Source organism: Rhea pennata, chromosome 14 (genome assembly GCF_028389875.1).
Source record: "Rhea pennata isolate bPtePen1 chromosome 14, bPtePen1.pri, whole genome shotgun sequence".
NCBI classification, from domain to species: Eukaryota; Metazoa; Chordata; class Aves; order Rheiformes; family Rheidae; genus Rhea; species Rhea pennata.
Window position 1 is genome coordinate 19,605,092 of NC_084676.1, and position 26,581 is coordinate 19,631,672.

The window sequence follows — 26,581 nt, forward strand, 5'->3', positions numbered from 1 at the left end:
TAAATTGTCAGAAAAATGTTCATTTTTGAGACAAATGCAATGGTGAACCTTTTTTTCCCTTCATAGTGAGCCTTATAAGTGGATGCACTGAGTGAGAAAATAAATAGCCAGGAAACTGAAAAACCTTTCCATCCAGTATGCAGCAACATTTGCTTTGTGCCTATGCAAGAGGAAAACATGCATATAATAACTAAGGAAAGTAATTTTAAATGGTCTTAATGCAAAGTAGCGAGTCAACAGACTAGAAAAAGGAGAGATTTCCATGAGACTGTAGAAAATCCCTAAGATTGAAACTTAGCATCTCTTGTTCTTGAGCCATTGCTAATACTGCAGTAGCAGAGCTGCAGGAGTTTTTACGTAGGCGCAGTAAGCGGCAGGTACGCACGTGTCTCCCTTTTGCTGCAGCCTGGCCAACATACCAAGTTTACTGATTTTTATTTATTTTAACCTTCCTTCAAGTCAAGATGGGCTGAGCCAGACATTTCAAGCCAGGATTTGGTTCTCAGCTCAGGCAACTTAGAAATTCAGCTCTGTTTAGTTCACTGGTCCCCGCAGGAGCTGATAGAACAAGAAGGGTCGTTTGCATCCAGGCTTCCTGAAGGTTAGGAGAGGGTTGGATTTTCAAAGGCTCGGCACCGGGTGTTGGAAGAAGGTGGAAGGGAGAGCCTACTGCTCCTCACCGGGAGGGCTGGGGCGTCACGCGGCCACAGGCTGCCGGGGGCCAGCACGCCGATGCTGCTCCGGGGGAGAAGGAAGCACGCGTGGACAGCGTGCAACGGACCAGCTTTGCCGATAGATTTAAATCTTAATAACGCACTTGGAAAGATCTGGCCTTTGCAGCTGGCAACCTAGTTGGAGAGAGGGCCAGGAAAAGGGGCAAGTCGTCTGTAGTTGCCTCGTTGCCGGATTCCGACCGCCTCGCAGTCTCTGCTGCAAGAGTTTCGTTCAAGCAATAGCAGAAAGTGGCATGATACTGGATTATTGATTTCTCTTGTCTTTTATAGTAGCTCACAGAGCTTGCTGTGCTGGTCAGAGGATGAAAGACAGCTGGAAACAGGGAGAAAAGTCAGGCTGATCCTAAGAGGAGGAGTGAGGGAATGGGTCAGAGACCGGTGAAAAAGATGAAAAGCAGCAAGCTGATGCTGGGCAGTGACCTACGGGAATTTCATTTCCTTCCTTCAGAAGAATATATTCTTTCGGTATTGAGTTTTACCAATGAAAGCCAAACTATTAATGTGATCTGTTCCCTGCAGGTCCTATTTGAGAAAGTTTGTGTTCTTCCAGCTGTGCAACACTGAGATGGTTAAAAATAAGATCAAGAAAATAAATCAGTGCACGTGTGTGCACATGTGTGCACGCGCATGTCGCTGCCCAGGTCTGCTGGGTTGTTCCCTGTGTGTTCAGCACTGGTGCCCAAGGAGAAACTAAATTAAATTGTTCTAATAAGCGCAAGCAGTAAAACAGTGGGGTCAGCTGCTGCTGCAGAGGCTTTTCCTGGTTGCCCCGGTGTGTGGTTGTGTTTTTGGAGGGGCCTGTTATCTGCTCCTGGGCCGGCAAAGACGGGGGGCAGGTCCAGCGATCCCACGGGGGCTGCATCCCGCAGCATCCGTCCGGCGCGGCTGGGTGCTGGATCTGCGCCTGCTGCACGGCGGTGATGCCGTGAAGTTGCCTTCAGCGGGAAGCACCTATCCCAGATAACCTCGGCTGAACAGCTAATACAGCGCAATTTGAGGAATCATCTCTTCGGGAGCTCTTCCAAGAGAACAATCGAGCAAATTGTGCATGGTACAGTCTCATGGCAAGCATCTAAATATGTGTTTGCATGCGTTGGCGGGTATTTTTTCCTCAGTAATCTGCATATATGCTTTACACAGTTTTGATCTTTTCATTTCTTCATGTTTCTTGCCTCTCTCTTCTTATTAGTGCTGTCATAAACCATAATACCGTCCCAGAATAACAGTTAATGAAGCTTTTGATCTTATCATGGTTAAAAGCATTGGAAACAGGGCAGAAATTAGTTTAATTGATCATAGATACTTGAAATTTTCAATTGCATTTTCATGGTTTCACCTGTTACGGGTTTCATTCTCCAGACAGAAGATTTTCAGATACAAAAATTGATACAGGAAGATCTTCTGTGATTTTGAGTGCCTCCTTGTGCTATTTGTGAAATAACTGCACGTTACCACTGAACTTCGGTTTAGCATTTCTTTTTTATTATTTATTTAATACTGAACTGTGCACGCGTATAAGCAGTTCCCTTAGTGTCGGTATTACCGTTGTAACTCTGTCGCAACGCTCCTTTTCAGAGCAGATTTGCCTTTCTTTTAGCTGTTCTTGTTTTGCTTTTTAAACTTGGCAGCTTTTTTTGTAACGTGGGATCGTGTATTTTGGAGTAGGTACAACTTGCCTGCAGGAGGGTTGCCGCGGGAGCGCGACCGTCGCGCCTGGGTTTCCTGCGGCACTCTCAACACCAAGCAACTTTAAATACATGCTGTTAAATATATATGCTATACACGTAAATAAATGAGTGTATATTATGTCTCTGTGAGGTTTCTGCAAAGCACCCCAGGACAAGCCTTGTTCCCTTCAGCAGCGGTGATGAATTTAAAGGAAGGAGCAGAAATGCAAATGAAATAGCGGGGTTGTTGGTTCACTCCGAGTTCAACGGTATTTGCTTGTTGTCCTTAAATGCTCAAAAGATTGAATTAAAACAACATTATTATAGTAGGAAGACTATCTTAGAATGATGGTAATTTTTATCTTACCCTTTTAATTTTCTTCTTTTTGGCTCTTGTAAAGGAAATGGATTTTACGGTGCCCGGGGTGCAAGGTGCTGCACCGCGGGAGCGGCCCGGCGTGGCCGTGGGAGCGGGCTTCCTCGCGCTGCCTAGGGGTGGCTTTGGCGGTGCGGGACCGCGCTGCCGGCACCCGCGACACGGCAGTCGCTGCCCGTCTCCTTGCACACACGCGGAGCTCGTTGGAGTGGTGTGATTGGGTCATTTATAGGTTTTGAACTAATTTTCCACGTTGTCAGTAAGCTGGCACGTGGCTCCTCTCACGTAGAGCATCTAAACAAGGCCGGTGGTGATGGTCGCTGCTGCCAAAGCGGAGGCCAGTTCCTCTAGTTATCCCAAACCCTGGTGGAAACCAGCGGGGATAGTTTGCATCCTTAGCAAAATATGCTCGAAGCGGGTCTTGCGGTCTGTATTTTTCTCCAGAATAAATCATCAGTTTTGCTTTATATGAATAAATGATACCGAAAGGCTCGTAACTGAGCTAATGAACGTGTGCTGCCACGATGCCTCCAATGCCAGGTGATTTACCGCGGCTGTTCTCCCTCTCTGCTTTCGTAATAGGCATGCGGTGAAAAAAGACTGAGAATCAGAGAAGAATTTTACCAAACTCTTGCTCTGTTTCCCTCCTCATTTTTATTGCTGCAGTAAATGGTGTGTGTAGGCATTTGCTAACTGAACAGGAGCCAGGTGCAGTATTCATGCACCTGAACTTTTGTTACTTCAAGCCATGAGTTATTGAAGAAATCTGTATTAAATATGTGGCATAAGGGAAGGTTGACGGCCCTGTGCTGTAGCATCTTGTTTTCAGCAAACGTGAAGTTGTGGCAAGTCAAGTGTGTTGGGAAATGTCTGAGTCTTGTAAGTGCATATATGAGTGTGTGTGGATGGATGTATATGAACACATGTAGCATGTACACATGTGTAAATATATCTGCACATCCCAGCAATATATATTTTCAGCAGTGAATAGTGCTTAGTACTGCTGAGACATTTTAAGCTGTAGAAAATTATTTAATGTAGCAGAAGAAAAATGTTGGAAGACTATCGATGTCGGGATGCCAGTGGAATAACTCATTAGCTGTTAACTTACTGGTTTACTTCATGGGAGCACCTAGGTTTAGCAACTGAATATTTTTCTAACGTTACAGAGGCTTTTCCTTTTTTTCCCCACTTCTCTTATTGCTATGAAGTTGCAGTTTATTTTAACAGAAACCTGCTGATGGTTGTGAGTTGCAGCGTGGCCTCTGAAGGACTTGCAGTAGAAACTTCTGCTTTTGCATGTGGTTCTTCCCAAAGAAGAACCTTTGCATGTAGAAGCTTCCCAAAGCGGTTTCTTTGCTGGCTGTGCTGAGGCCGTGTTGCTCTTTGGCTGGAATCCCACATTTCTCAGGGGCCAACCAGCCAATTTGCAAAGCAGCATGTTTGCACGGGCGGACGCAAGTAGGCTTCCTCTTTCCGTCACACCAACTTCAACGTAATAGAGCAAGTCAGTCTCTAGCCATGTTGAGCAAGCTTAATTAGTGTCAAAAAGTGGCTTGTTTTGCAAGGTGATCAATTTTTAACCTCCGTAAATGACTTTCTTTGCGACTAATAAATTAAATAAATTCTATCTTTTTCATGCAGTACAGTGGGGCTCATAAATACTGCAAGCAGTTAGCGGCTAGTTTCGCTTGATTGCCTTTCCCATTTCTGTTTTTAATAATCCTTGTAGGAGCAGGGAATTCAGTCACTTTTAATAACGTGACAAAAAAGCAGCGAGGAGGGCAGCTCTGTTGGATGCCGCCGAGCTGCCCGCGGCTCCTCCGCCGCACTTGGGAGTGGTGCCGGGACCCGGCCGAGGTCCCCTCGGACCGGGAGAGGTTTGCCAGCACGTCGCGAGGCGGGCGGCGAGGAGCCACTGCTGGCTTCCAGCATGGGAAAGACTTTGCTTTAGTCTCATCTGCTCCCTACCTGATGATAACGCCCAGAGCTCGATGCTGGATGCCGCTAGGCTCAGGAACGGTCTCCGGAGCTTCTCCGAGGGCATCGCGTTACGTTGAGCAAGCCGAGGCCCTGCAAAGGCGTAGGTGCTGCTCTGGGAGGATGGTGGTGCTCAACAGGGCTTGCTTGAGCCCCGTCCCAGCGTGCTGGGCCGGTGGACGGCACGCTGTCATCACAGGTGACCTTGGCGGGGAGGTCCGGGAGAGGCTGCAGCATCTGCATCCTTGGGGACATTTTGTAGGAACCCTGGAACGACGAGTGAAGTAAGTGAAGTGCCTAAGGAATATTCAGAGGCTGCTTCCTGGGACTGTACTTCTGATGCCACTCAGAGGTACTTTGACCTTGTAGTTTATTACGAGTCAGGAAAAAGTCAATATTTCTCAGGTTGGCAAGGTTGGAAGAATTTTAATGAGTTATTGAGTCAAATAGTTAATCCTCCAATACCAGATTTCTTTTTTCCTTTCAGATTTACAGTGATAAAAACAAAGGCTTAACTGAGACCAAGAAAAATGAGGTTTTGTTACATGAAGAAATTCTTGCTTGTTTTTTGTGCGTTAACCCATTGGTCTCTAGGAGGTGAACTGCAGCTTCTGCGCTGGTGCACTGCAGATCGGTGGGAGATATTGGGCAGGCAGAGGCTGTGTCCACATTAGGCAGGAATTTAGCATGATAAAAAGTGGTCAATAGATTGAAGTAGCTAGTGCCTGGTGCTCCTTGCTTCTCCGTTATGTGCGATTAAGTGGAGTAGTTTCTTTGGATTAGGTTTGTTCTGGTCTCCTCGACTGAACAACTCTGCCACTTGGAAAATGTCCTGGGCGTCCCGGGAGGACACGGTGGTGACACGGCCACCGTGCAGTCTGTCCCGTCAGGAGCTCGAGGGCGTGCAGAGCTGTGCTCCCGCCGTGCTCGCTTCCGAAGGCGTCCGGCCAGCGCGCCCCGAGCGGGTGCCGAGAGCCGAGGCTGCGCGTGGGGAACGCGGGCGTCTGGGACCGGCCTCGGCCCTGCGCGACTGGTCCAAAGCGACTCGAGCGCAGCTCGGCCCTCGACTGCCGCCGCTGCGTGCAGCTGGCAGCGGGCTGCTAAGTGTTTGTTCATGCTTTAATTACGCCTTTTGCAGCATCTCTTTGTAATTCTGAATCTTTGTATACTCCAATTAACATAAAACAATCAAATTTCCTGAAACGGTCTTTATTGAGTATAATGCTAATTATTGCTCTGAGTCGGGGCTTGCTGGGAAGTATCCTGTCCCGTATAAATTACAATAATGTTCTATTGTAAGCCTTTGAGTGAAGAAATTTCAGAAGCACAAAATATTACAGCATCGAGGCAACTTCCTTTGCCTTTTAATAATATGGTGAAGTAATGTGCAGAACGTGCTAACCGACGAATTTTTTTTAAAAGTAGTAGAAAGCTATTTTTCATGGTGTGTCACTCCTCGGAGCATGGGGTAGATTCTGGTGGACCTTTTTATGGCGAGGTGCCTCCTCCCATCGTACCGCATTGACTTCAGTGCTGCTCATCTTGGGGGTTATATTTTTTTTCCAAAGCTCTTCTCAGTTGTCTTCGTTAACCCACAGTGAAATCCGTGCGACTTTTAGCCGAGGGGATGTTCTGCTGCTGGTGAGGGAGCACAGGTACGCAGGGAGGGTCACAGTCTGCAGTGAAGCTCCTGGGGGCTGCAGGAGCGCAGGATTTCTGAGCTGCTTTTTTTGAACACGTCCAAACTTAGGACACTGAAATACTCTCTCCACATTGTATTCTAGGGTCCAGTTTTGCAAAGGATTAGAAGAGCACCAGGTCCCATGCCCGTTGCTATCCAGCTGAACCCTTGAAGCTCCGTGCTTCAGTAGTTTGAGTCACAGCTGGAGCCTGTGAGCCCAGATGTGAAGGTCCTCTCCAGCCTGTCCTGTCCCGCTCTTCAACAGGGTGTGCTTTTAGTCTCCAAATCCTGTTACCTCGGAGCTTGTGGTCGTCGCTGTGCTCCGACAAGCGCGTGAGCTGCGTTAGGCTGACGTTCTCTGTCCTTTGCAGTGCTTTACGGGCAGGACGGCCTGCACGCGTCGTGCGAGAAGAGGTACTGCGGCCGGGGGAGCAGGTGCGTGGTCAACAAGGAGACCGGCCAGCCGGAGTGCAGGTGTGTAGAAGACTGCAAGGCCAGCTACATGCCAGTGTGTGGATCTGATGGCAAATTTTATGAAAATCACTGTCAGCTGCATCGAGCCTCCTGTCTGCAGAGGAAGAAGATCTACATTATCCACAGCAAGGACTGTTTCTTCAAAGGTAGGGTGTCATTAAAAATAAATACTTTTACGGAACTTCCATCGTTCATCTTTCCTTAACCCTGATAAATGGCTGAATGGTATGCTTTATTTCTAAGAGATAAATTTTTTAAGGATGATTTATTCTAGGACTCCATAGAACATAACACAATGCTTTATGTAGCTATTAAAAATTTGAGTACAGTCACCCAAACTGTAATCAAATTGAGTACTGGTAAATAATTAACATCATTGCATGCATTGCACGAGCTCTGGTTGTGTTATTCGGTACTTAAAATTTCTAGTGTAATAACGTTTTATGATCTTATTTGTTTGGTAAGGCTTCAAACAAGACCAAGATGTTAAAGAAAAAGTACATGGTATTGCAAAAAGTTTATTGTGCAAATGAGAAACAAAATCATAATTCTCTCCTGAAACTGAATGTGGAAACTGAGCATGTATCAGCTGAGCAATACGTTTCGCTGAGCACCCTAGGCTGTAGGAAGGGGGGTTGCGATGGGTGTGATGTGGGACGTGCTGCGAATGTTCGGGGAACCGTCAGCTCCATGGCATCAGCGTTTTTCAGAGAGCACCACGCTTAAGAACTGTATTTCAGCCCCCTTAGGCAAAGGACACGGCGAATGGAGAACTGTTGAGACAAAGTAAGTGGGGTGGAGGTGCACCGAGGGAACGTAAGGACGATGACAGGCAAATGATGAGGGCGTTGAAGATGTATTTCTTTACCAAATAACTAGCAAATCAGTTCATTGCATCAATGTCTGTGCGAAAGTGGAACGCATGAACCAGGGTTTTTGGAAGTTCAGTGCTCCTGCAGAAGGAGCAGTGCTCTGAACTAGAGCTTACATGCTGCTGTTTCAACATGTTTGTTCTTCCACGAAAAACGGTGCAAGATAATCTCTGGATCACGTTCATAGCTAAATAAAGTGTATATGCAGTGTGTGCAAGAAAGCCTCCAGGTATTCCTTGGCTAGGCTGAGTTCCTCGGCGTAGTGCTGACAGTTAGCCCAGAGCCCTACAGGCTCCTCTGGCCATCCAAGACCAGTCTGGTGTTTGTCTGATGCGTGAAACCTCGCTGCGTGCCCTTCCAGGACGCGGTAAGAGGTTGGTAAGAGCGTGCACGGCGACCGATTGCGGGGAGGCGACTATGGACGTGAGCTCCGTGGAGCTGGGGTAGTTTCTTAGTCCGTTATCGCAGCGCTCCTTGCACGACGAGCCTGACTCTGGTAGGCATTTAGGCGTGCGGTGATTCAGTCGTGAGAATTTAAAAGACGACTCTGGTTACCAGTAGGGTGGTGCGTACGTGTTTAGCTGCTTTAGCAGCACGGTAGCAGATTTGGTCATTGTCATTGATCTACGTGACCAGAGGGATGGAGTCCTGTGTCTTTTCCATTAACGCTTTTAATGGCGTGTACCATCCCCTTGCAAGTCACTTGAGGTTGCGGTAGCAGAAGCTGCGTGGTATGATGCCAGAGAGTGGGAGAAGTCCCAAACTATTTTAGCTCTAGTAAGAGGTCTTATAAAGGCCTCACTGGAGTGTATCTTAAAAACTCATTGCCATATATGACTCCTTATACCTGCAGAAAGATTTGAGTGGGTTGCAAACGTCTCCAGTGACATTTACGTGATCAAATATGAAAATAATCCCATTATCTTCAGCTCAGTGGGCACTTGAGCCCCGAAGGAGTTTCACTGTACACAGAGCTATCCATCACATGCTCTCATTTACTAACAGATGCAAGTACGCAACGTCAGAAGAGCCTATCTAAGAAACAGGGGCCTATCTGAAGAGATACGCCAGTGTCTAGTAAGATAGAGAAGGAGATAGGAGAATGTTGTGGTGCTTGTCCTGCTGGTGAGGCCCTGCGACACAGGTAGACTAGCCAAAAATTTGCAGAACTATTTAGACACAGCTGTACTCAGCACTGCAAAGTCTAATAGGTTGGGGGGAAGGGGTCTGGCTTTTGATGGGACAGAGGAATCAGTCGTAGGATTGACTTGGTGAACATCAGCTGAGCTGCCATAGCTTGTCACATGCGCTTGTGTAAGTCATTGCTTCATGAGACAAGGTTTTCCGCAGCAGTGCTGGGAGAGCCCTTGTTATTTTTGGCACCTGCTTCAGTGCCTGGAGAAGCCACTGTCAATGTGTGTGTGGCCCCACTCTGAAATGGGTGGATGGCTGGTCTGCTCAGAGGTCCCACCCCTGCTTCACACCTTGACCACACGAATGGCTTGTTCCTGCCCTGTGCACATACGTAGCAGAGCACCATTAAAGCGGTGCTGCTGCCGAGCACCACGTTTTCGGTGGTGACACTTGTGAGCGATCTTGCATTGGCGTAGGTTGTACCTAAGTCCACTCTGGTTACTTAGTCTCCAAAAGCCCAGCTACTGCCCTTCTTACCGGAGAGAAATGGCTGCTGTTTGTACCTCAGCTAATCCATTGCAATTAGGAGGTAATTAGCTCTGGGATCAATAGACCTTGTAAGAAGTTAGAAAAAAGAATAGTAGCCTTGAAAAAAGGGTCACCTGAAGGTATTTTTGCAGGAACAGGTCATGGTGTGAAGAGTTTATTTTGCTTGTCAATTTAAAAAAGGAGTATCTTTGCAAAGATCTTATTGTCCCAGAGATGCATCTTTTACAATGCCAACTATGTGGATAGCTCATTTTACCATTAGAAGAGTAATTACACTTTCCCACTAATGAAGCTGTTGTTTACCCTTATTCAATTAAACGCCCTCTGTGAGTGCATTGGGTCGTGACTTGCTCCCTCGATAGCATGTTTGCGGGGACCCCAACTGCTTCACAAATGGTGATGCCAGCCTTGAGCTGGGCAGCGCCACTGCCCTCGCCTCCTGCACCGCCGCTTCACCTCCTTGCAAGGCCTGCAGGTAAGGCTTGGCCATCAGTTTAAGCCGTGCCGGGTTGCTGCTGCATCCTACGCACCGGCTCCCCCTGCCAAGCGCTGGCATTAACATTGCTGCATCTCGGTGTGAAGCCAGATCAGGGCATGGATCTGGCTGAAAACAGGCTTCAGCCCTGCATAACTGCACGTGGAGCTGGAGCCTCCGGAGAAGCAGTCCAGGAGGCCAAATGCTGGTCTTCATTCACCCCTACAGACCCTACCGGGACTCAGTCGCTAGGTGCTGTAGGTCTTCCCTGACTCCCCAAACGGCTCTTTGGCCGTTTCTTTCCTCCTTGTGTACGTAGCCTACCTTTCTACAACGATGTTTCTGGCCCAGCTTTTTATTCGTTCCTTATCACGTATACTGTTAAAGAAAATGAGTTCTCATTGCGGTAATCAGTGCCTCTGCGATGGCTGTATTATACCTAATGATACAATGTCACGCCTGAATACTTCCCTGAACATACCGTGAAATGATGTCAGAAAGTAGTACTTTTGTGTCCCACTTTGGAGTAACCCTTAAATTCTTGTGATGGAGCCCGGCTTAAAGCTGCTTCTCAGCTGAATGAGAGCTTTATGGAAGGGAGGAAAGAAACAGACTCTCTTCTCTTCCTGCACGAGTAAATAAAAAAGTGCTTTTCTAGCTCTCTGCAGAGATAAAATGTAAAAAAAAAAAAAAAAAAAAAAAAACGAGTTTAACCTTAAGGGGGAATCGTCTCACTGATTGAGCAGGACTCCCTAGCAATATTTGGCTCCAGCCCTTGTTTCTGCCTTGCAGTTCATGAGTAACCTTGTTTGCATCCTTTCATTTCCTTTTACCTCAGTCTCTTATTTTTAAATCAAGAATGATAGTGTTTTCTTTTTAATATAAAGTAATGCTAACCTATTAAGCTACAGATTTATGCTGACATTATAAAATATAACCTTATAAGATGTAAGGTGTTTCTGACTGGAGAAAAACCCTGAAGGTGCCGAGTGCTCCGTTCCAGCTGGATAGATTTCTATCTGTCGGTAGGCATAACCTCACATTAGTTTTCTATCAAGTAGGTGGTTTAATTATTTGAGTACAATTAGGCTGATGAGTGGGCTGCTTCAAGGGTTTTTGTCCCAGCTGACTTCTTCGATTAAGGTCGCTGCGCAGAAGTGCCTGAACGATGCTGCAGACGGCATCTGTACGGTCTGCCCGTTTAGCCAGTTGGCCTTGCGCTGGATGACCTTGGAGTACAGATAGATGAAATGTAGATGTAGAATATAGATCAGATATTCCGATTCCATTTTGGGGCCGGAGCTGGGTCTCTCTGTAGGAAATTGATAATGCCAGCAGCCAGGATCTGTGATCTTTGGTATTTTGGGAGTAGGAAAGGATTGTTTAGAGTTTTTTTTCTTTTTTTTAAGATATCGTCTGTGAAGCGCTTTGCAAATATTGATGTATAGCAAATGCTCATGTGTCACTACAAGCACTGTTTGATTTTTTTTTTCCTTCTGCCTCACTGCCATTTTATTCTGTTCCAGCATTAATATGAGGAGGAGTCTGAAAACAGTCTGGCTCTGGGCAGATGACTCCTCCTTCACAGAGCCTAAAACAAAGCAGCATCCTGAAACCCGCAAAATCCAGCGTGTGAAAACCCGTGTGTGCTGTCTCGCAAGGGTGCAGCAGCAGTGCCCTGCTGCTGCGGGGTCGGAGCTGGAACTTGGCTTCTGCATCACTGCAGCTTACGTTTTGCCCATTGCGTCTCTTATTTTCCCCAGACGTTCTCTCCTGATACTGCTTTGCTGATGTGAACGCAGTGGAAGACGTTCCAGTTCCTCCGTTTGAGATTTCTGGATGTCTTTCTAGGGGAAATCTGGAAGGTCAGCGCTCGGAGCGTGCCGTGCGCGGACATCTGTTCCCAGTGTCGGTATAAGCTGGGCACCAAGCGGGAGCGTGGTGGCATCCCACTGGCCCCAAGGTTTCCAGGAGCCTCGTCCACCTCTCCCGCTGCCGCCAGCAGAGGACAAACATTGTCCCCTTTGCTCTGCTGACAAAGCAGCTGATAAGTAGCTGGAAAACTTTCCTCAAATGTTTGGAGTCTGAAGGGAAATATTAGAAAGCAGAAGTCCTTGATGGAGCCGTCTCTGGAGGGACGTTTCTCTTGTTGGCCGCTGTCCCGTACTCCGAGCTGAGGAAGCTCTTTGATCTGTATGCCTTCGTCAGAAGGAAAGGGAGTCCGTGGTTTCCCCCGAGGAAGTGGTTCTGTTCAGGACTCTCTCTGCTCTGTGGGTGTTTGGGGTTTGGCTGGCTGGTTTCTGCGTGTGCCTCTGTTTGCGTTTCCGTAGTTATTTTATTTCCGTGTTTGACCTTTTTGACTGGGTAACAAAATATATAAGGATGAAATTCTTTTGCCGTGTGCCAAAAGAGGAGGAGAAGGAATTTGCTCTTTCCCCAAAGTTTCCGATAACGGTGAAGGTCTGGCAGATGCCTGTGCTCAGGGTGGCAGTTGTTCAGATGTCGAAAAGGAGCAGTTGGCCTGGGTACGTTTCTGAGCGAATGCGGGGACTTTAGCACAGGGGTTTGCACGGCGCTTTGCTTTGCTTTCCCATAGCAGCGGCTCCTTTCTTTCCGCTTCTATTCGCTTTTCTTTCCTTTTGACTTTTTATACCCGCTCCGTCTCTTCACTCGCTTTTCTGTCTCTCTGCCAGCAAAACAACTGCTCACGCCGCTCACTGCCGCGTCGCCCCGCTTCTCCCTGTGCCTTTTCCCTTTCGCCAGAGGCATGGGAGCACTTTCCTTCTCCTGCAATGTGCATACATTAGAGAAATCTTTTTCTCTTTGAGCTAGGCTTTGCCCTCTTCAGGATTTAGGAGTAAAATCTTTTTTAAATTTTTCTCTCTATTCTTCTGCTTGCCGGTTTTCTGCGGGATCAGCAGTCCTGAAGCGTTCCTGCGTCAGCCCAGCCCGGTCCTCCGGCACCTGCATCGCTTTCCCGCGCTCATTCTTTACTTCTCAGCTTCTGACATACCCTCTTTATCTAGGTGTATTGTGATTCTTTTGGGGTTTTCTTTTCTTTTAAAAAGCTTTTCTTGCTAGGATATCTAGTGTGCTGCAGCTGGTCAGATTTAGTTTGTATTCTGGCATGGGTTTAATGCAACTAAGTTGACCAAATTATTGAACTTTCGTTATGTAAATGTACTGTACCCATACTGATTACCTTATTCATTTCTTTCAATTCTATCCAAGCTGTACTAGATATCTGATTTTATTTGATCTGGCAGAATATTCTGTGGGAAAATGGGGCATTCTAAAAGCGTGTTCATGCTCTGGTATTCCAGTCCCATTCTCTCTCTTCTTCCAGTCTCTCCTAAAACGTCAGTAATTTTTTCAATAATGTGGTTCGTTACTTGAAGATATATGTTTTTTTGCCTTTTTTATTCACAGGAAGTAATTTTCTTCCTCACAAGGTCAGTTTTTGCCCATAATAATCCTATTTTTAAATTTAGGATGGCATTTGGAAGGGAATCGGTGTGACCTCCCTGCCTCTGCACACTCTTCTGGGCTCAGCTCCAAGCTTGGTGGCTCTGAGCCTCTCTCGTTTGGTGCTGCTTACCTACATCCAGGCTTTCAAAGTCTGCATGCCCACCCATAGATGTGTGTGCATATATCCACTGTCATGAGAAATGGGTCTCATGACATTGGTGCATGGACGTTAGAGAGGATGGAGCCATGCTCTGCATGGTGGCACCTGGTGGGGGAATGAGAAACGAGAGGAAAGGTGGGTAGGTGTTTAAGGCCAGCTGGAAACAGCCCTGAGCAGCCTGCTCACCTAATGGCAGGCTGGACCGAATGACCTCCAGAACCCCCTTCCCACCTGATTTACACTCTGATCTTAGGGTTTCATGGCCTAAAATGGTATCTATCATTTTCAGCCGCTAAAGTGTCTCTCCTTCAATCCTCAAAAGCTTTCTTTCTAATTATGGCAAATGGTAATCTGCATGTTGACAGCAAATTTTCAGTGCTTGAGTGTAAATGAATTACAGACTTTGGGGGGAAAAAAAATAACCCTTGCGAAGTAGCATTGCCCTGCTCTCGAGTAGATGGGAGCTCAGCCGTGGGTGACGGTGCTCTGCTTCCTCTGCACCTTTTTTGTGGTCTGGGCGTTAGTCAGTGCGTTGGTGCTTCCAGAGGCAATTTGTTGTAGGGAACAGCACTTCAAAACACCCTGACATGTTGAATGTTTTGCTCATTTGGTGGCTGCAAAACGGGCAAACCAGCTCTGTTGGCTAGTTTGCAGACTGCAAAGAAATCTGCTCCGTTTAACACTTTGAATCTTTCCAGCTGGAAAAATCTGTGTGTGGACTAATGGCAGATTTCCCATCTGGCAATTAATATTTTCAGATTTAAATTTGCAGTGCTGCTGACAGTGCTTCGACAGCAGTAAGATGGATTTAGAGCTGTTGGTAGCCATGTGATTAATTCCACTTGTGAAGAATCTAGGATCTTCAAAGAGTAGGACTGGCTTATAATGATCTTTTTAGTGTCCAATGTAAATATATTAGGAGTTTCAAATGTTATGTATGTCATACTTTTATGTGTAATAGAAATATGTGTTTGCTCTTAATACAGCTAATATAGTTCTTAATATACTGAATACTGAGTGTATTCTCAATATACTTGGTGTTCTGCATACCAAAAAAGCTTCCTCGCTATTTCCATGCTGTGTTTTCAGCTGGAAATCCCTGTTCATTGACTCCTTTGAGGAGTGGTCAATTCTACCTGGCTTTCAGGTAGAATCCTCTTAAATGTGGTTGACAGCTTAATTCCAAATGAATAGACAACATCCACCTTTGGGGTAAATTATGGAAGTTCAATTGATGTATATAAGGATGCAGAAATGGGACAGTCTGCTCCTAGGTTTGATTATAGGAATGAGTATGTACAAAGGTTTTAATAATGTTTTCTGTTCATTTTTCCTTTTAAAAGACTTTTCCTCACGTTGCTGAAATTCATGGGAGTGAAGTTATGGCTCTGTAAGAGTAATTTCTGAAATGCTCCCTGATACAGTTGGGTTTTCTTTGGAAGTTAAAAGCATGTAACAGAATAACAAATTTGAGCCTACGGAAGAAAATCAAGACAGCCACAAAAAGTTCCCAGAGAAGAAATTCAGATGAGAATGAAAAAGTCAGTCCTAAATAGGAGCCTTTATGAGACCTACTGCATATTACTAATAATAAACTTTTGCTGGGGATGTCATACCCTTAAGGATATGACTTCATGAGAAGTTCTAGGGTATCCTACCAGGAACTTCTACTGAGCAAATATTTGGTATATTCTCTAGACCAATATAGTATCTGTTTTGTTGGTGAAGAGTGATGTCTGTACCGTCTTGTGAGGTGTGAACTAGTCAGTGAAAAGGAGAGTTGTGTCTGCAAGAAGTACTTCTAGCAGTGGGTCACCTATACCAGCGTCCCCAAGATGCGTCTTGTACATGGTGGCAGATCTCAGATGTGGTCAGTAAAGCTGAAGAAGGTGGAGGGGGCAAATGCATCGTGGACGAACTAGCAAAGAAAGCAGTGTTGTCTGCAGTTATTCAAGGAACAATCTGCATCTGAAAATTAAGTGTTCACCCTAAGATCTTATGAGAATGTGGTAGGAGACTGGCAATGTGAGACCATCGGTTGAAAGACTCTGGAGTTGCAGCTTGGTTGTTGTTAAGGGCAGAGAGAGGAAATGAAACTGTGCTTTAGAGTAACACGTGCTCCTCCTGCTCAAAGACTAGCACCGGAAAACCATAACTGCAGTCATTTCACTGGAGTGGCGAGGTGCTACTGAAGCTGCATTTGGGGCACAGCATTAGCAGTAGCGGTGGGGAATGAGAGCAGAGGACGAGGCTGGAGGAAGATGGACGAATCCAAGTCAAGGATGTGCTGAAAGGCGCAAGGATGTGGCTGGCGTTTAGCAGCTGGCATTCCTATCAAGCCTTGGGTACTGCTGCCTGTGACACTCACTGTGTGACTCAGGACCAGGGTGAAGCACCGTGGGTACAGCCGAGCGCTGAGCGAACGCTGGTCCTCCTGGCTGGGGCCATTCCCATGCGCTCACACTGATGGTGAAGTTCATCTTCTTGACCTTCCTTAGCACTGGGAAGGATCAAGGCTAGGGCATGCTCAATTTTCCATGGAGAATCAAATCAAACTCTCTTCTGGAGGAGAGATATTTAGATTAATGTTGGATTCAGTTGAATTTCTAATGCTAAACAGATTGCTGGGATTTCTTACTGTACTAGCTGTTATTTTGCAAACACTAATTTTCAAGCAAAACAGTTGCAGGTGATCTTTAAATTACTCCTATTACTGAAGCAAGTAAAGCAGTTAATGATACTGAACCTATCATGTAGAAATTATTGCTGGCGACACAGGCGCAGTGGGCAGCTGAACAGGCTTTCCAAACCAGCTGAGTGGTTGTCTTTGCTCATTTGAAGAGGTGTAGGAGAACTGTTGGCTTCTGTGTTGAGGTGCTCTTCCTAAGATACAGTCTGAAGTAAACACTTGTGCTGATTGTGCGTGAAGCTGATGTTAGTGTTGATGTACAGTGGTAGCCCTAAGCAGCAGTTGCTGACAAGGGTTGCTGTTTGGGGGCACCGCTGTCCCTTGGAGCACAAGTGGAGTGCATCATGGCTCCAAACATGTCCCAGCTGCCAGGTACCTCAGTGTCATCAGCGCTACGACCTCGGGTTTGCGTTCGTATTCGTTCTGTTACTCCCATGCAGGCGTTGACTCAGTCATTTGGTGGCATGCAGGATGATTGCAGGTGTGGTGATTTTATAGGTGTATGTACATCGTGGTACCCCCAGCAAGCTCCACCGGCCTGTACCCCTTCCACTGATAGGCCCTATGTGACTTTAATCCTTCCTGTGATAACTAAAATCTTCCTGACTGAGTTACTGTGCAGTGATCTCACGAATCCATATAGCTGTTCGGATGAATATCCCTTCCTCTGCGTGTTCACGAGTGCGACAGTGTGATAATGTGTCTTTTCCATCGAAGAACAAGCAGTGTGGCTGGCCTGCACCTTTCTGCCTTTTACTTAATTTAAATCCCATTCTTAAAACATCTGGAACATAGACATCCTATTTTGTAAATATTTATCTCCTCTTTGAAGCATCTAACCCCAAATCCAATATATAATGAAGAAAAAACGTTGATGTTTCAACATATAAAGTTGAAGTAGTGCTACTATAGGTAGTAGAAGCTGGTCCTTCAGCAAGGGAAAGTATTATTTTGATATACCTTTAAAGAACAGAGCTGAAATGTGTGCAAATAGCAGGACGAAAGCTAGGTAGGAACGTGATAGTATCTTTCCCGTACGGGGGAGAGAAATTATTACATTAGAGAGCATTAATATTGATTTAATACTCCTCCATAACTAGCTGTAAAGCTCAATGGATACAGGCTAAGCTGTGGAATTTATTAAAGTGATCCTCTTTAAATGCTGGTTTCATTTCATTTGCTGGTGGGCTGATAGCATCGAGCTAATAGGTACTTGCTGCCTTTCTGGAAGGCTGCTGATCTGTTGGTTGAAATTGTTAAGCTGCGTCTGTGGGTCTGACTCGTTTCTGCAGCGCGCTGGTCTCTGTGCGGTACGTAGAGCCCCTTCTCCTGCAGTTAACCTAGTGCACTTGCAAGTCAAATCTCGTGTTTGCAAAGTCCTGCGGCTTTGTCACCGGTGCGAGGAGCGTCGCGGCGGCTCGGGAGGGTTGGCGGTCCAGGCGGGCGGCGTGCACGGGGCTGGGACGGTGCGCCTCGCCGCGGGTGGAGCGGGGCTCGCCTGTGGGCTCCCCTCGCTCGCTGGCATAGAGGAGGCTGAATAGTCAACACACGGGTGTTGGTCTACCACTGGATGGATTCAGGGAGCTACACAATTTTTGGTGAGGCCATGAAGAAGCTTAAAATTAGTTGAACTCATCCACACTTTCAGGGCTTGTCTCAGAATAAGTGGGATCAAGCAAACGGCTATATTCATCGTTTCCCTTTTGGAAGGGAAGGAGAGCATGTACTAGTACGTGTGCTTTCCAAACAGCATGAAGCAAAGCACAACGCATACTCCATAAGCTGGGAAAACCTGATAATTTTTACATACTTTCTTCATTAGTGACTGTCAAGAATTCTAACTGCTATTTAATTCGTGTTTTCCGTGTTGGAAAAGCTTTGAATGGCAGTGCAGGTCTGCAGTGATGCAGCGTTGCTGGGATGCTTGTAGGGTGTTGGGCAGAAGCTCAGGGGCCATTTCTGGAGAGAGATCGGTTATTTACATGAGAAGCGTCAAACTTGCAGAGTTCATCATTGAGCGCTGGTTGGCTGTGACCGCCAGGGGCACAGTAGTTCTCCACCTCAGCAGCTTTGGTGGCCCAGAGAGGAGGTGGGAGAGGCCTGGTGGTACCAAAGTGGAGAATGTAGCAGTACTTTAGAGTTGACTTGACCGGGGGTGAGTACCTGCGGGCTGGAGCTCCGTGTGCGGAGGTGGCACGTGGACATCGAGTCTCAGTCATTTCGTGTGTACAGTTGTTAATCCAGCTGTATGTGAAGACTGTTCTGTCTGTGGGATTTTTCCAAGATCTGTGTTTCTTCCTAGGGCAGGTTTCTTTTATTGACTATCATTGTTGTCAATAAGAAACCAGGTCCTGTTTGCCCAGAAATTACTCCCTCAAAAAAGGCCAAAAGATTTGAATGGATTAAAACCACCCAGCAAAAAAGCTGGGAATACTCCCCTAACACTTGTTCTTTTCAGGATTAGATATGTTGGCAAATGTACGACTGTAGGAGTCTGAGCTCTTCCAAACCCTCCACGCTAGCAAAGTTGCTGTCTTGCTCCAAAATTCCATAAATGCTGCTTGGGTAGAAGTGACTGATCTAGTCAAGAGGAGCCTCACCAATGAGCTTTTTTTTGAGTGCCAACCTGCAGTGCTGGGGCAGGCGACTTCCAGTAGGACATCTCTATCTCTGGGCCTGAAATGTGGGACCTTAAAGTACCCCGAGAGAGACCAAGAAATGACTTTAAAAAGAAAACTGAGATGGCTGCAAGACAGACAAGCATTAAAGATTCACATGATTAGATCACGAGGAAGAACACTGGGAACTGAACGAGGGAAAACGAATACAGACAATAAATTTTAGAACTAAGGGAGACTTGGGCGAGGAGATTTAGAAATGCTTTAAAGATAAAAGGACTGATGTTTGAGAATAGTTGATTAAAAGCTGTTCAGCACAAATGCTAATTTTTTCCTGGGTGCTCAGTATAAAAATCCATGGAGCAAATTGAAATTCTAAAAGCTGGGGAATACTAAAAGACTCCATGCTGCAGATTCAATTAAGTGACTACGAGGGAAAAAAGCTATGCAGCTTCCGTCAGAGTTCATTCCAGTTCCTGCCGCTCAACTGTATGATTTAGCACACACTTTTTGCTAATATGCTCGAGAGGAACGGTTCCTGTAGGAGGTGGCATGAAGGCAGAGGAGTGCTATTTAAAGTGAGCACTCAGCCTGAGCCTCGCAGCATGGGGTGCTGATAAAGCCCTTTGTAGCTCCTAGGTTGCTTTTTTGCATGTCGTATTGAAGCTGTGTTCGGGCAGGAGGTACGTTAAGTGCTCACCGTAAGGTTATCTGCCTTCGCTGCTCTTTGCGAAATGAAACCGTTCCCACGAACATTAAAACTTGTCGTCCCCAGCTAATGAGCGATCTGCAGATTTGGAGACTCTGCCCGCGATATCGCGATATCCACCTGCTCTTCTAGGAGGAACTTTTTTTTTTGTTGTTGTTTCCTGAACAGCTGAGTCACCGGGAGGAGTTTGATCCAGAGTGTGATCCAGAAGTGCGGCGTTAGCTCAAAGCGTCGCTGTTACCCTGCTCGCGCACCGGCGGCAGCGCGGAGCGGGAGCGCGTTGTCACCGCGGTACGGGCGGCGCTCCGGGCCGTCCGGAGCGGGGATTCCCGCGGCCGGCCCGGCTCCCGGCGCTGGTTCCCGCGGTGGGTGTGCGCTTTGCTTCGGACCGTGGTCCGCGTAGCAGCGGGTCCTGGCTGGCTGGTGCTTCGTGAGCGGGTGCCGATGCTGCTCGCGGGGCCTCTTCTGCTGCTGACGTGCGCGTGTCAGCTCTGTCATCCAGTCACAAAGTGAAGAAAAAGGGGAAGGTTTCCAGGTAGGATTTAAATAAGGGGCTTTTATTAATAAATATTTTGTGTTTTCCATCAAAATGTCCAAGGATGCTTTGAAAAGGTTAATGAATTTAGGCCTTGCAATGCTCCTGCGTGCTGGGAAAATGGTCATCTTCACCTTGTGGAAGGGAGGAGTTACAGCCCAGAGGAGACCTGGGGCTTCCCCAAGGTCCCAGGTGTGACTACGGGAGCACTTGCTGGACCATCCCGACCCCCCATCCCAGGCCCTATGGAATTCCCTGGCATGTTTTTTTTTTTTTTTTTTTTTCCCCCGATGTGTGTACGTGGAATCTGAACCACGGGGTTGGCTGGAAGGGGAGATGGGTGATGGGTTTGCACTCCGCGGTGGGTTTTGAATCCCATCCAAGCGCCCGACTTGCCGACAGAGTTAACCGGCCGGCCAGGGCTGGGGTGCCGCCCGGGACACGGGCTTCTGCAGTTCTGCAAACGCATCTGCAGCCTTTCTAAGTTCGTAATAATCCTGCTGAACGGAAAGCCCCATGGTAATGAAAGCATGAGATGGAGAAAAATAGGACTCATCCCTCTTGCTCTTTCAGTTAAAATTCAAAGGTGGAAATAACATCAGAGTGTGAAGTGACAAGCTTGCAAGCTTACAATTATATTTAAATGTAGCCTTCGTGTTGGAAAGCCTACGACAAGGCCAAAGAAAAGGAGGATGTTTGTTTTCCTTCTGCATGAGAGTTGTTTGCACTAAAAGCATCCCGATGGGCCACGCAAGGGTTCACCTGTGAAATGTAAAATGTGCAGTGTTTTATCTTCGCCACGATAACTGCAATCTCATTTCAGGATCTCTGTCAGCTTCTTGCTCTTCGCAGCTTGCTCGCTTTTCTTCTGCCACCCTAGCAATTTAGTGCGGGAGGCCTGAGCGACTGCAGCTGCTGTTCAGGAATAATGCAAGGAATTTCATTTTTAAAATGACTTCAGAGGAATAACAGGAGTGTTAGCGGGATTTTATTTATTCATCCAGCTCAGAGGATTAGGATCGAGCACAGCTCCAAGAGAAGAGCTTGAGCGCGTCCGGCGCGGACGGGGGGCTTTGACTTTGCTGTTAGAGCTCAGGCGAGAGCTTGGCTCCTCGCTGCCGCGGCGCAGCAGCCCTCCGGCGAGTTATACGTGCGTTTGGAGCAAGGCTCAAAGCAGCCGAGCCGCGGTCGCTTGCGCGTGGTTTGACGCCGCTGCCGTGCAGGGTGTCACTTCTTTGCGTTGCTTTTCCTCTCCGCGTACCTGGGGGGCCGTGGGGCGGTCAAGGAGGGTTTCCGGCGGGGTCCGCGGTGCCCAGCACCAGCCGTGGTTGGGAAATGCTTGCAATAACCTAGAGCAAGCCGAACACTGCAAAAAGATTTCCGGTGAATATTTAATTTTATTTTCATACGTAGGCACTTTGGCTGTATCCCTGGCCCTTTAGTTTGCTCATCATGAATGTTTTAGCAAACTGGCTTGCTAACAGGAGTGTTGCCAGTAAGCAAATGTTCAAATATTTGTAGAAAACTGGTTTTGACTTCGTTGCTGCAATTCCTTGGTGCAGAAGCCACATCCTAGCGTTAGTGTGGGAAACCCAGCGGAGCTGGTTAAAGCAGGTCTCGCTTGGAAACGTGACTTCTAGAACCTGCCTGTGAGGAAACTGAATCAAAGCTTGGTCAGCAGAGGCAACTGTTCTGCACAGTGACCCATTGGCGTGGCATCCGGGCGCCTTTCCTGTGAACTGGTAGCAATTGCAAACACCTCTTGTGGGCTTTTAGGAATCCCTGATGTATATTTTATACATGTGTAATACATATATATATATATATATATGGTTATAGATAAATGAGATCAGAACTCTGCTTGGGGTCTTCTGAGGGAAAGATTTAGACATAAAAAGATACTTCAGTGCGTTGCATGGGAAGATTATTAAAAGCTAGTTGGACTCTGGCTTCTTTTGCTCTTCTATGGCCTGATCCCGCTGCTATGTTCTGTTTTTGTGTTACTTTATGCCTCGGCAAGCAGATTTCTTGAGTTGTATCAAGAGCATAATGTTGACACACAAGCCCATAAAGTCTTAATGGTTTTATCTCAGTTTTCAAGAAGACCTGGGGCAATCTGTATGCTCGTGGGTTGGGGTGTTTTGGGCACAGCAGACGTGTGTTGGGTGTTGCAGCAAGGGTGTGGAGAGAGCTGCTGCACCGCGAGCATCACAGCCACCGTCATTTCGGTGCATGCAGGAAAGCGTTTTGATTTTTTGGAATCAGTTGGTGTTTGATCACTGCTATATTCTTAGTTATTTTGCTTAGGAATTAGAGGCTAAAGGAAAACCAATGGTTGGAAAGAGCTAAAGAGGTCTCATTTGGCTTCCTTTAGGACCGAGGAACTGAATTGTTCAAGGTGTTTGGAGCATCTCCCTTACAGGATATCTCCAGTGTTTTTGTTCCTCAGTCAGTTGCTCTTCAGCAGCTTGTACTAGATAGAGCAGCTCTGTTTCATACATACTAATTTGGATTTTTTTTTTTTTTTTTTTTGAGTTCTGAAACTTTGGCAAGTCTGGTGGAGCCAAATTCACTTGGGTGAGACGAGGTGGGTACTGCTACACTGCTGGTAGTGCAGTTTTCTTTTGCCAATAGCTCCAACTGTGCAAGTACCTATTATTCAGGATTATTTGTGAGAACTTTTTAGCATCTTCAGCTTGAGCCAGTTGCAACTACTGAATTGCAGATATTTTTGCTTTTCAAATACTTCATTAGGGTAGCCTACTGGAAAAGTCATGACAAGCTGGGGGAGGAACCTAAGTGGGCAAGAGGAAGAAGATGCTCTGCTCCCCAGAGTAAGGTGAAGGCCCTCCAGTTCGTGCAAGAGGGCGGGGAGGGAGCTCAGCCTCCCCCGAGCTGCTCGGCCGTTGGAGGGTGGGTGGCCCCGGCGAGCAGAGCTCCGCGGGAGCCAGCGCTCGCCCTCCGAGGACCGGGGCCTCCCGGGGCTGTGAAGCAGAGCCTGCTGGAAACCCTTAGTTCTCCCAGGCACGCTGGGAGATGGCATATCTTGCTTTAATGGCAAGATAACTCGTTAAATCCAAGCAGACTGGCAGAAGATCTCCCCAAAACTGTGTGGTGGTGATGGAGTAGAAGGGCATTTAGAGAAAAACCTCGGCCCCTCTGAACCGTGGAGGCTTCGGCTGCGGTTTTTCCGGAGTAGAAGAGGGTAATTGAAGGCGTTTTGTGGCCCCGCACCGGCTGTCAGCTAGATTTTATTTTATTCACTGAGTCGGTGAAAAGCAGAGCACGAGTACTTCGGGTCGCTTCTAAAAACGCCGGCAGGTTGCAGCGGGAGAGCTGGAAAGCTTCGTGTCGGCTTGCAAGCAGCGGCGCGGGGCTCCTGCCGGAAGCGAGCTTTGGCACGCTCCAAAATTCAGTGGCTTCCTAACAGGTAGAGGTTATTTGGAGGGCTGCTTTTTGCGTTTGCGGAAGATTGTTGAGTTTTTCCTTTTTGTTTTTTGGCTTTGTTGTTGTTTTGCTTTGCTTTGCTCTGCACTGGGCTGAGGTGCTGTTCCTCGTGGTGCACGTGCTTTTCGTTTCTCACTTCAGCCTTCTTGCAAAGCACGTGCTCGGGAGTGATGGAGTCCATATCGAGCTGTTTAACACTTTGCACTTGTTTTTGAAGCCTTCAGAGAGAGTCAATAATTGGGGAAGGGTTTAAGAAATGCTTATTACCCTGTTTTACCTTGTGATGGTCACACAGGGGGATGTAGTTCGTAACGGAGACTAACCTGTACTGTCGTCTTCACGCAGCTGAAAGTCTTTGGTAACCTGAGATCTGGGAATGTAGTAATAAAGCTTACTTTTTCTTGACTCCAACATAGCTAAAAAACGCTCAAGGCTATCCCCAAAGAGCCTGTGCCGCGGTCGGAGCATCCCTCGGGACGGCACTGCTGCGCGCGCCCGGGTCCTGCCGCGCTGGAGGATTACCACCTCGTGCGTGGCTTTTGGCAGTAGGTTGGCCGATCTTCCTGGGCTGCTGCGGCTTTTGTACTAGAGTTGAGCAGTGCTCCAAAAATTGTTCTTAAGGATGGTAAAAATTGCAGCTTAGTGCAGTGAAGAAAATACTTTAAGCTGTTGCAGAACTAATGCTCTAAGTTGCAGTCTGGGGCTGAATTAACTTTCGAGTGAGTAGATAAAGCTAAAGCCAAGCGAGTTTTAGCCCTTTGGAGACATTTGAAATAATGAGCAAGTAGGAAAGATTTTTCTGTGCAGGGGTTTTTACGGTAAGTTCTGCTTTTATATATTACATAAAGTTATTATGTGTAGTCCAGTGTACGTGTTAGAGCCTGAATTAATCTTTGACGTTTAAAGCTTTTAAAAAACGCTTAGCGTTGACATAAATCTTCCGCCATGAAATCAGTGGTAAATAATGTAGAGTTAGGCAACTCCTGAGCACTTTGGAAAATTTTGTTCTTTTTTTTATTTGTTACATTTGGCTTGATATTTGTTACAGTTGGGGGGAAAGAAAACCCACTGAATGTTCCATAACAAACAGCACATACTAAACATAAAAAGCAAAATATTATCTAGTGTTTTATTGCTGTTATATTTCTGCTGGCAGTTTACATAGTTGTCTCTGATCAGGAAGGCACAAGCTCCATGATGAAAATTGTTTACTGTCGACAGAGGCCGTATATAGGAATTTAGCATCTGTAGCAGGCAGAGACTGTGAGGTTTTTTTCCTCTGTATTTCTCTGTGCCTTGGAACCATGAATTTTCCCTAAATTCAAATAGCGGTGATGAGTCATAAGAATGACGGATGACCCGAGCAGATTTTTGCCAACCCAGAGACACTCGTATCGTAGCTCTGCGCTCAAATTGACGTCAACAGTCTATAAAAACAGGCGCTTTGCCACAGTCCTTGCTTCGTGCTGCTGATCGATAAAACGAGAGGTGCAGATAATTGGAAAAAATAGATTCCGTTAGTGTAAAACGGTGAGGCAAAGTGACGTGCCTTTTGGGGGGATGATTTATGCTTTTGTGGATGCGGCTCCTGCGGTGGGGGGTCCTGGCAGGGACCGCTGCGCGGGCCCTTCGCGCGCCCCCGGGAGCGCCGCGGTCGGCTCGCCGTGCGGACGCGGAGGGTCTGCCTGCTCGCTGCGGTTTGTGTCAGCTCCTGGATTTCAGACCTGAGCGAGGTCTGTCGTGCGCCCAGAACCCGAAACCTCGTTGATCTTCTCCAGCGTGCCGAGTGTTCCTCGTGGTGAAGCGTGTTCTGTTGCGAGCAGCTTAATTTTGCGGTGATGCTCGCGGGCGTCCGCCCGCCCGGGACCCTGCGCCGTGCTCCCTTTCGGAGCCGCGGGAACCCAACTACTTTCTGCTAAGGTTCTCTTCCATTCTTGACTTCCTTTACTAACCCCAATTTAGTATTCTCAAATAGAAAAGTAATGCTTACCCCGTTAATTTATTTAAAACGCTTATTTCATTAGCATAAGAAAGGCATAGCAGTGAACCAGCGGTCCCGGTGCCCTGGCAGCAGGAACGAGAGATGCCGGAGGGAAGAAGTTGGGCTCCGGGGTGGCCGGAGCGCCACGAGCCCCGGCCTTGGCCTCGGGATGCTCCGTGACCCCCCCGGCTGCAGCCGCGATCACGACATTGCCCAGAGACAGCAGGAAACTTCAAAATACTTCAAAATCTCTAAAAGCAAAACCAAGGCTGAGCCTTGTCGGAAGAAACAGTGAAGCGGTCCCTTCCGCCGGCGGGGGCCCGGCAGCTGTCGTGCCGCTTAGTCCGAGCCAGGTGAACTTTAACAAGGACCCCCGGGGCCACGGAAAACAAGTAAAATCAAAATGGCCCGAGGCAGAGGGACAGGCTCATTTTAAAAACAGAAACTTTGCCAAGCCGGGTGGAAATTCGCTTAAGCAAATCTTCCAGCCGCCCCGCGGTTCTTTGCAGCCAGCGGTGTGGTTTGCATAGGATTGATTAAGTATAGGATGAGGTTCAGGTCTGCATTTCCCCAGAGTCCAGAGCGTTTGGATATGGGGTTTCCATCTGGGATCGTGCCCACGTTGGTTTTACTGTAAACCTTGAAGAATGTGGTGTTGTATTTTGGCACAGCTTTCAGCGAGGAAGGCGGTGGAGAAGCCTACTCTAGCAGTCAGCAAAGAGGTAGCTTAATGCCACTGTGCTGGAATTTTGCAAATTATTCACTACATTCCTATTTGATCAGGATTTGAGCAGGAAGAGCTGAGTATATTTGCAATTTGAAGTATTTTGCCAGCTATGCGCGTCAGAGCATAGGCACGTGAGGGACGTGGAGGGGTCTCCCAGAGAGAAGGCTGGAGGAAAGCCCGTGTTCATTTTACCAGCTGGAAATGCAACGCTGATATGGTAACCGTTAATTAGTTCAGCTCCAAGCTGCAGGTGACTTATCTCAACCTCAATTTGCGATCCTCCTGCAGCGTGCCCAGCGCGCGTG

General features: G+C 47.2%; 1 protein-coding gene across 2 annotated transcripts in view; it reads left to right on the plus strand.

Moving 5' to 3' along the window:
- The window catches only part of FSTL4 (follistatin like 4), a 209,930-nt gene that overhangs the window by 59,739 nt on the left and 123,610 nt on the right, over positions 1–26,581 (plus strand). For both annotated transcript variants that reach the window (XM_062587387.1, XM_062587386.1), the window contains exon 3: positions 6,810–7,058. In XM_062587387.1, coding sequence (XP_062443371.1) covers positions 6,810–7,058 — 249 coding nt within the window. The remainder of the gene's footprint in view (positions 1–6,809; positions 7,059–26,581) is intronic.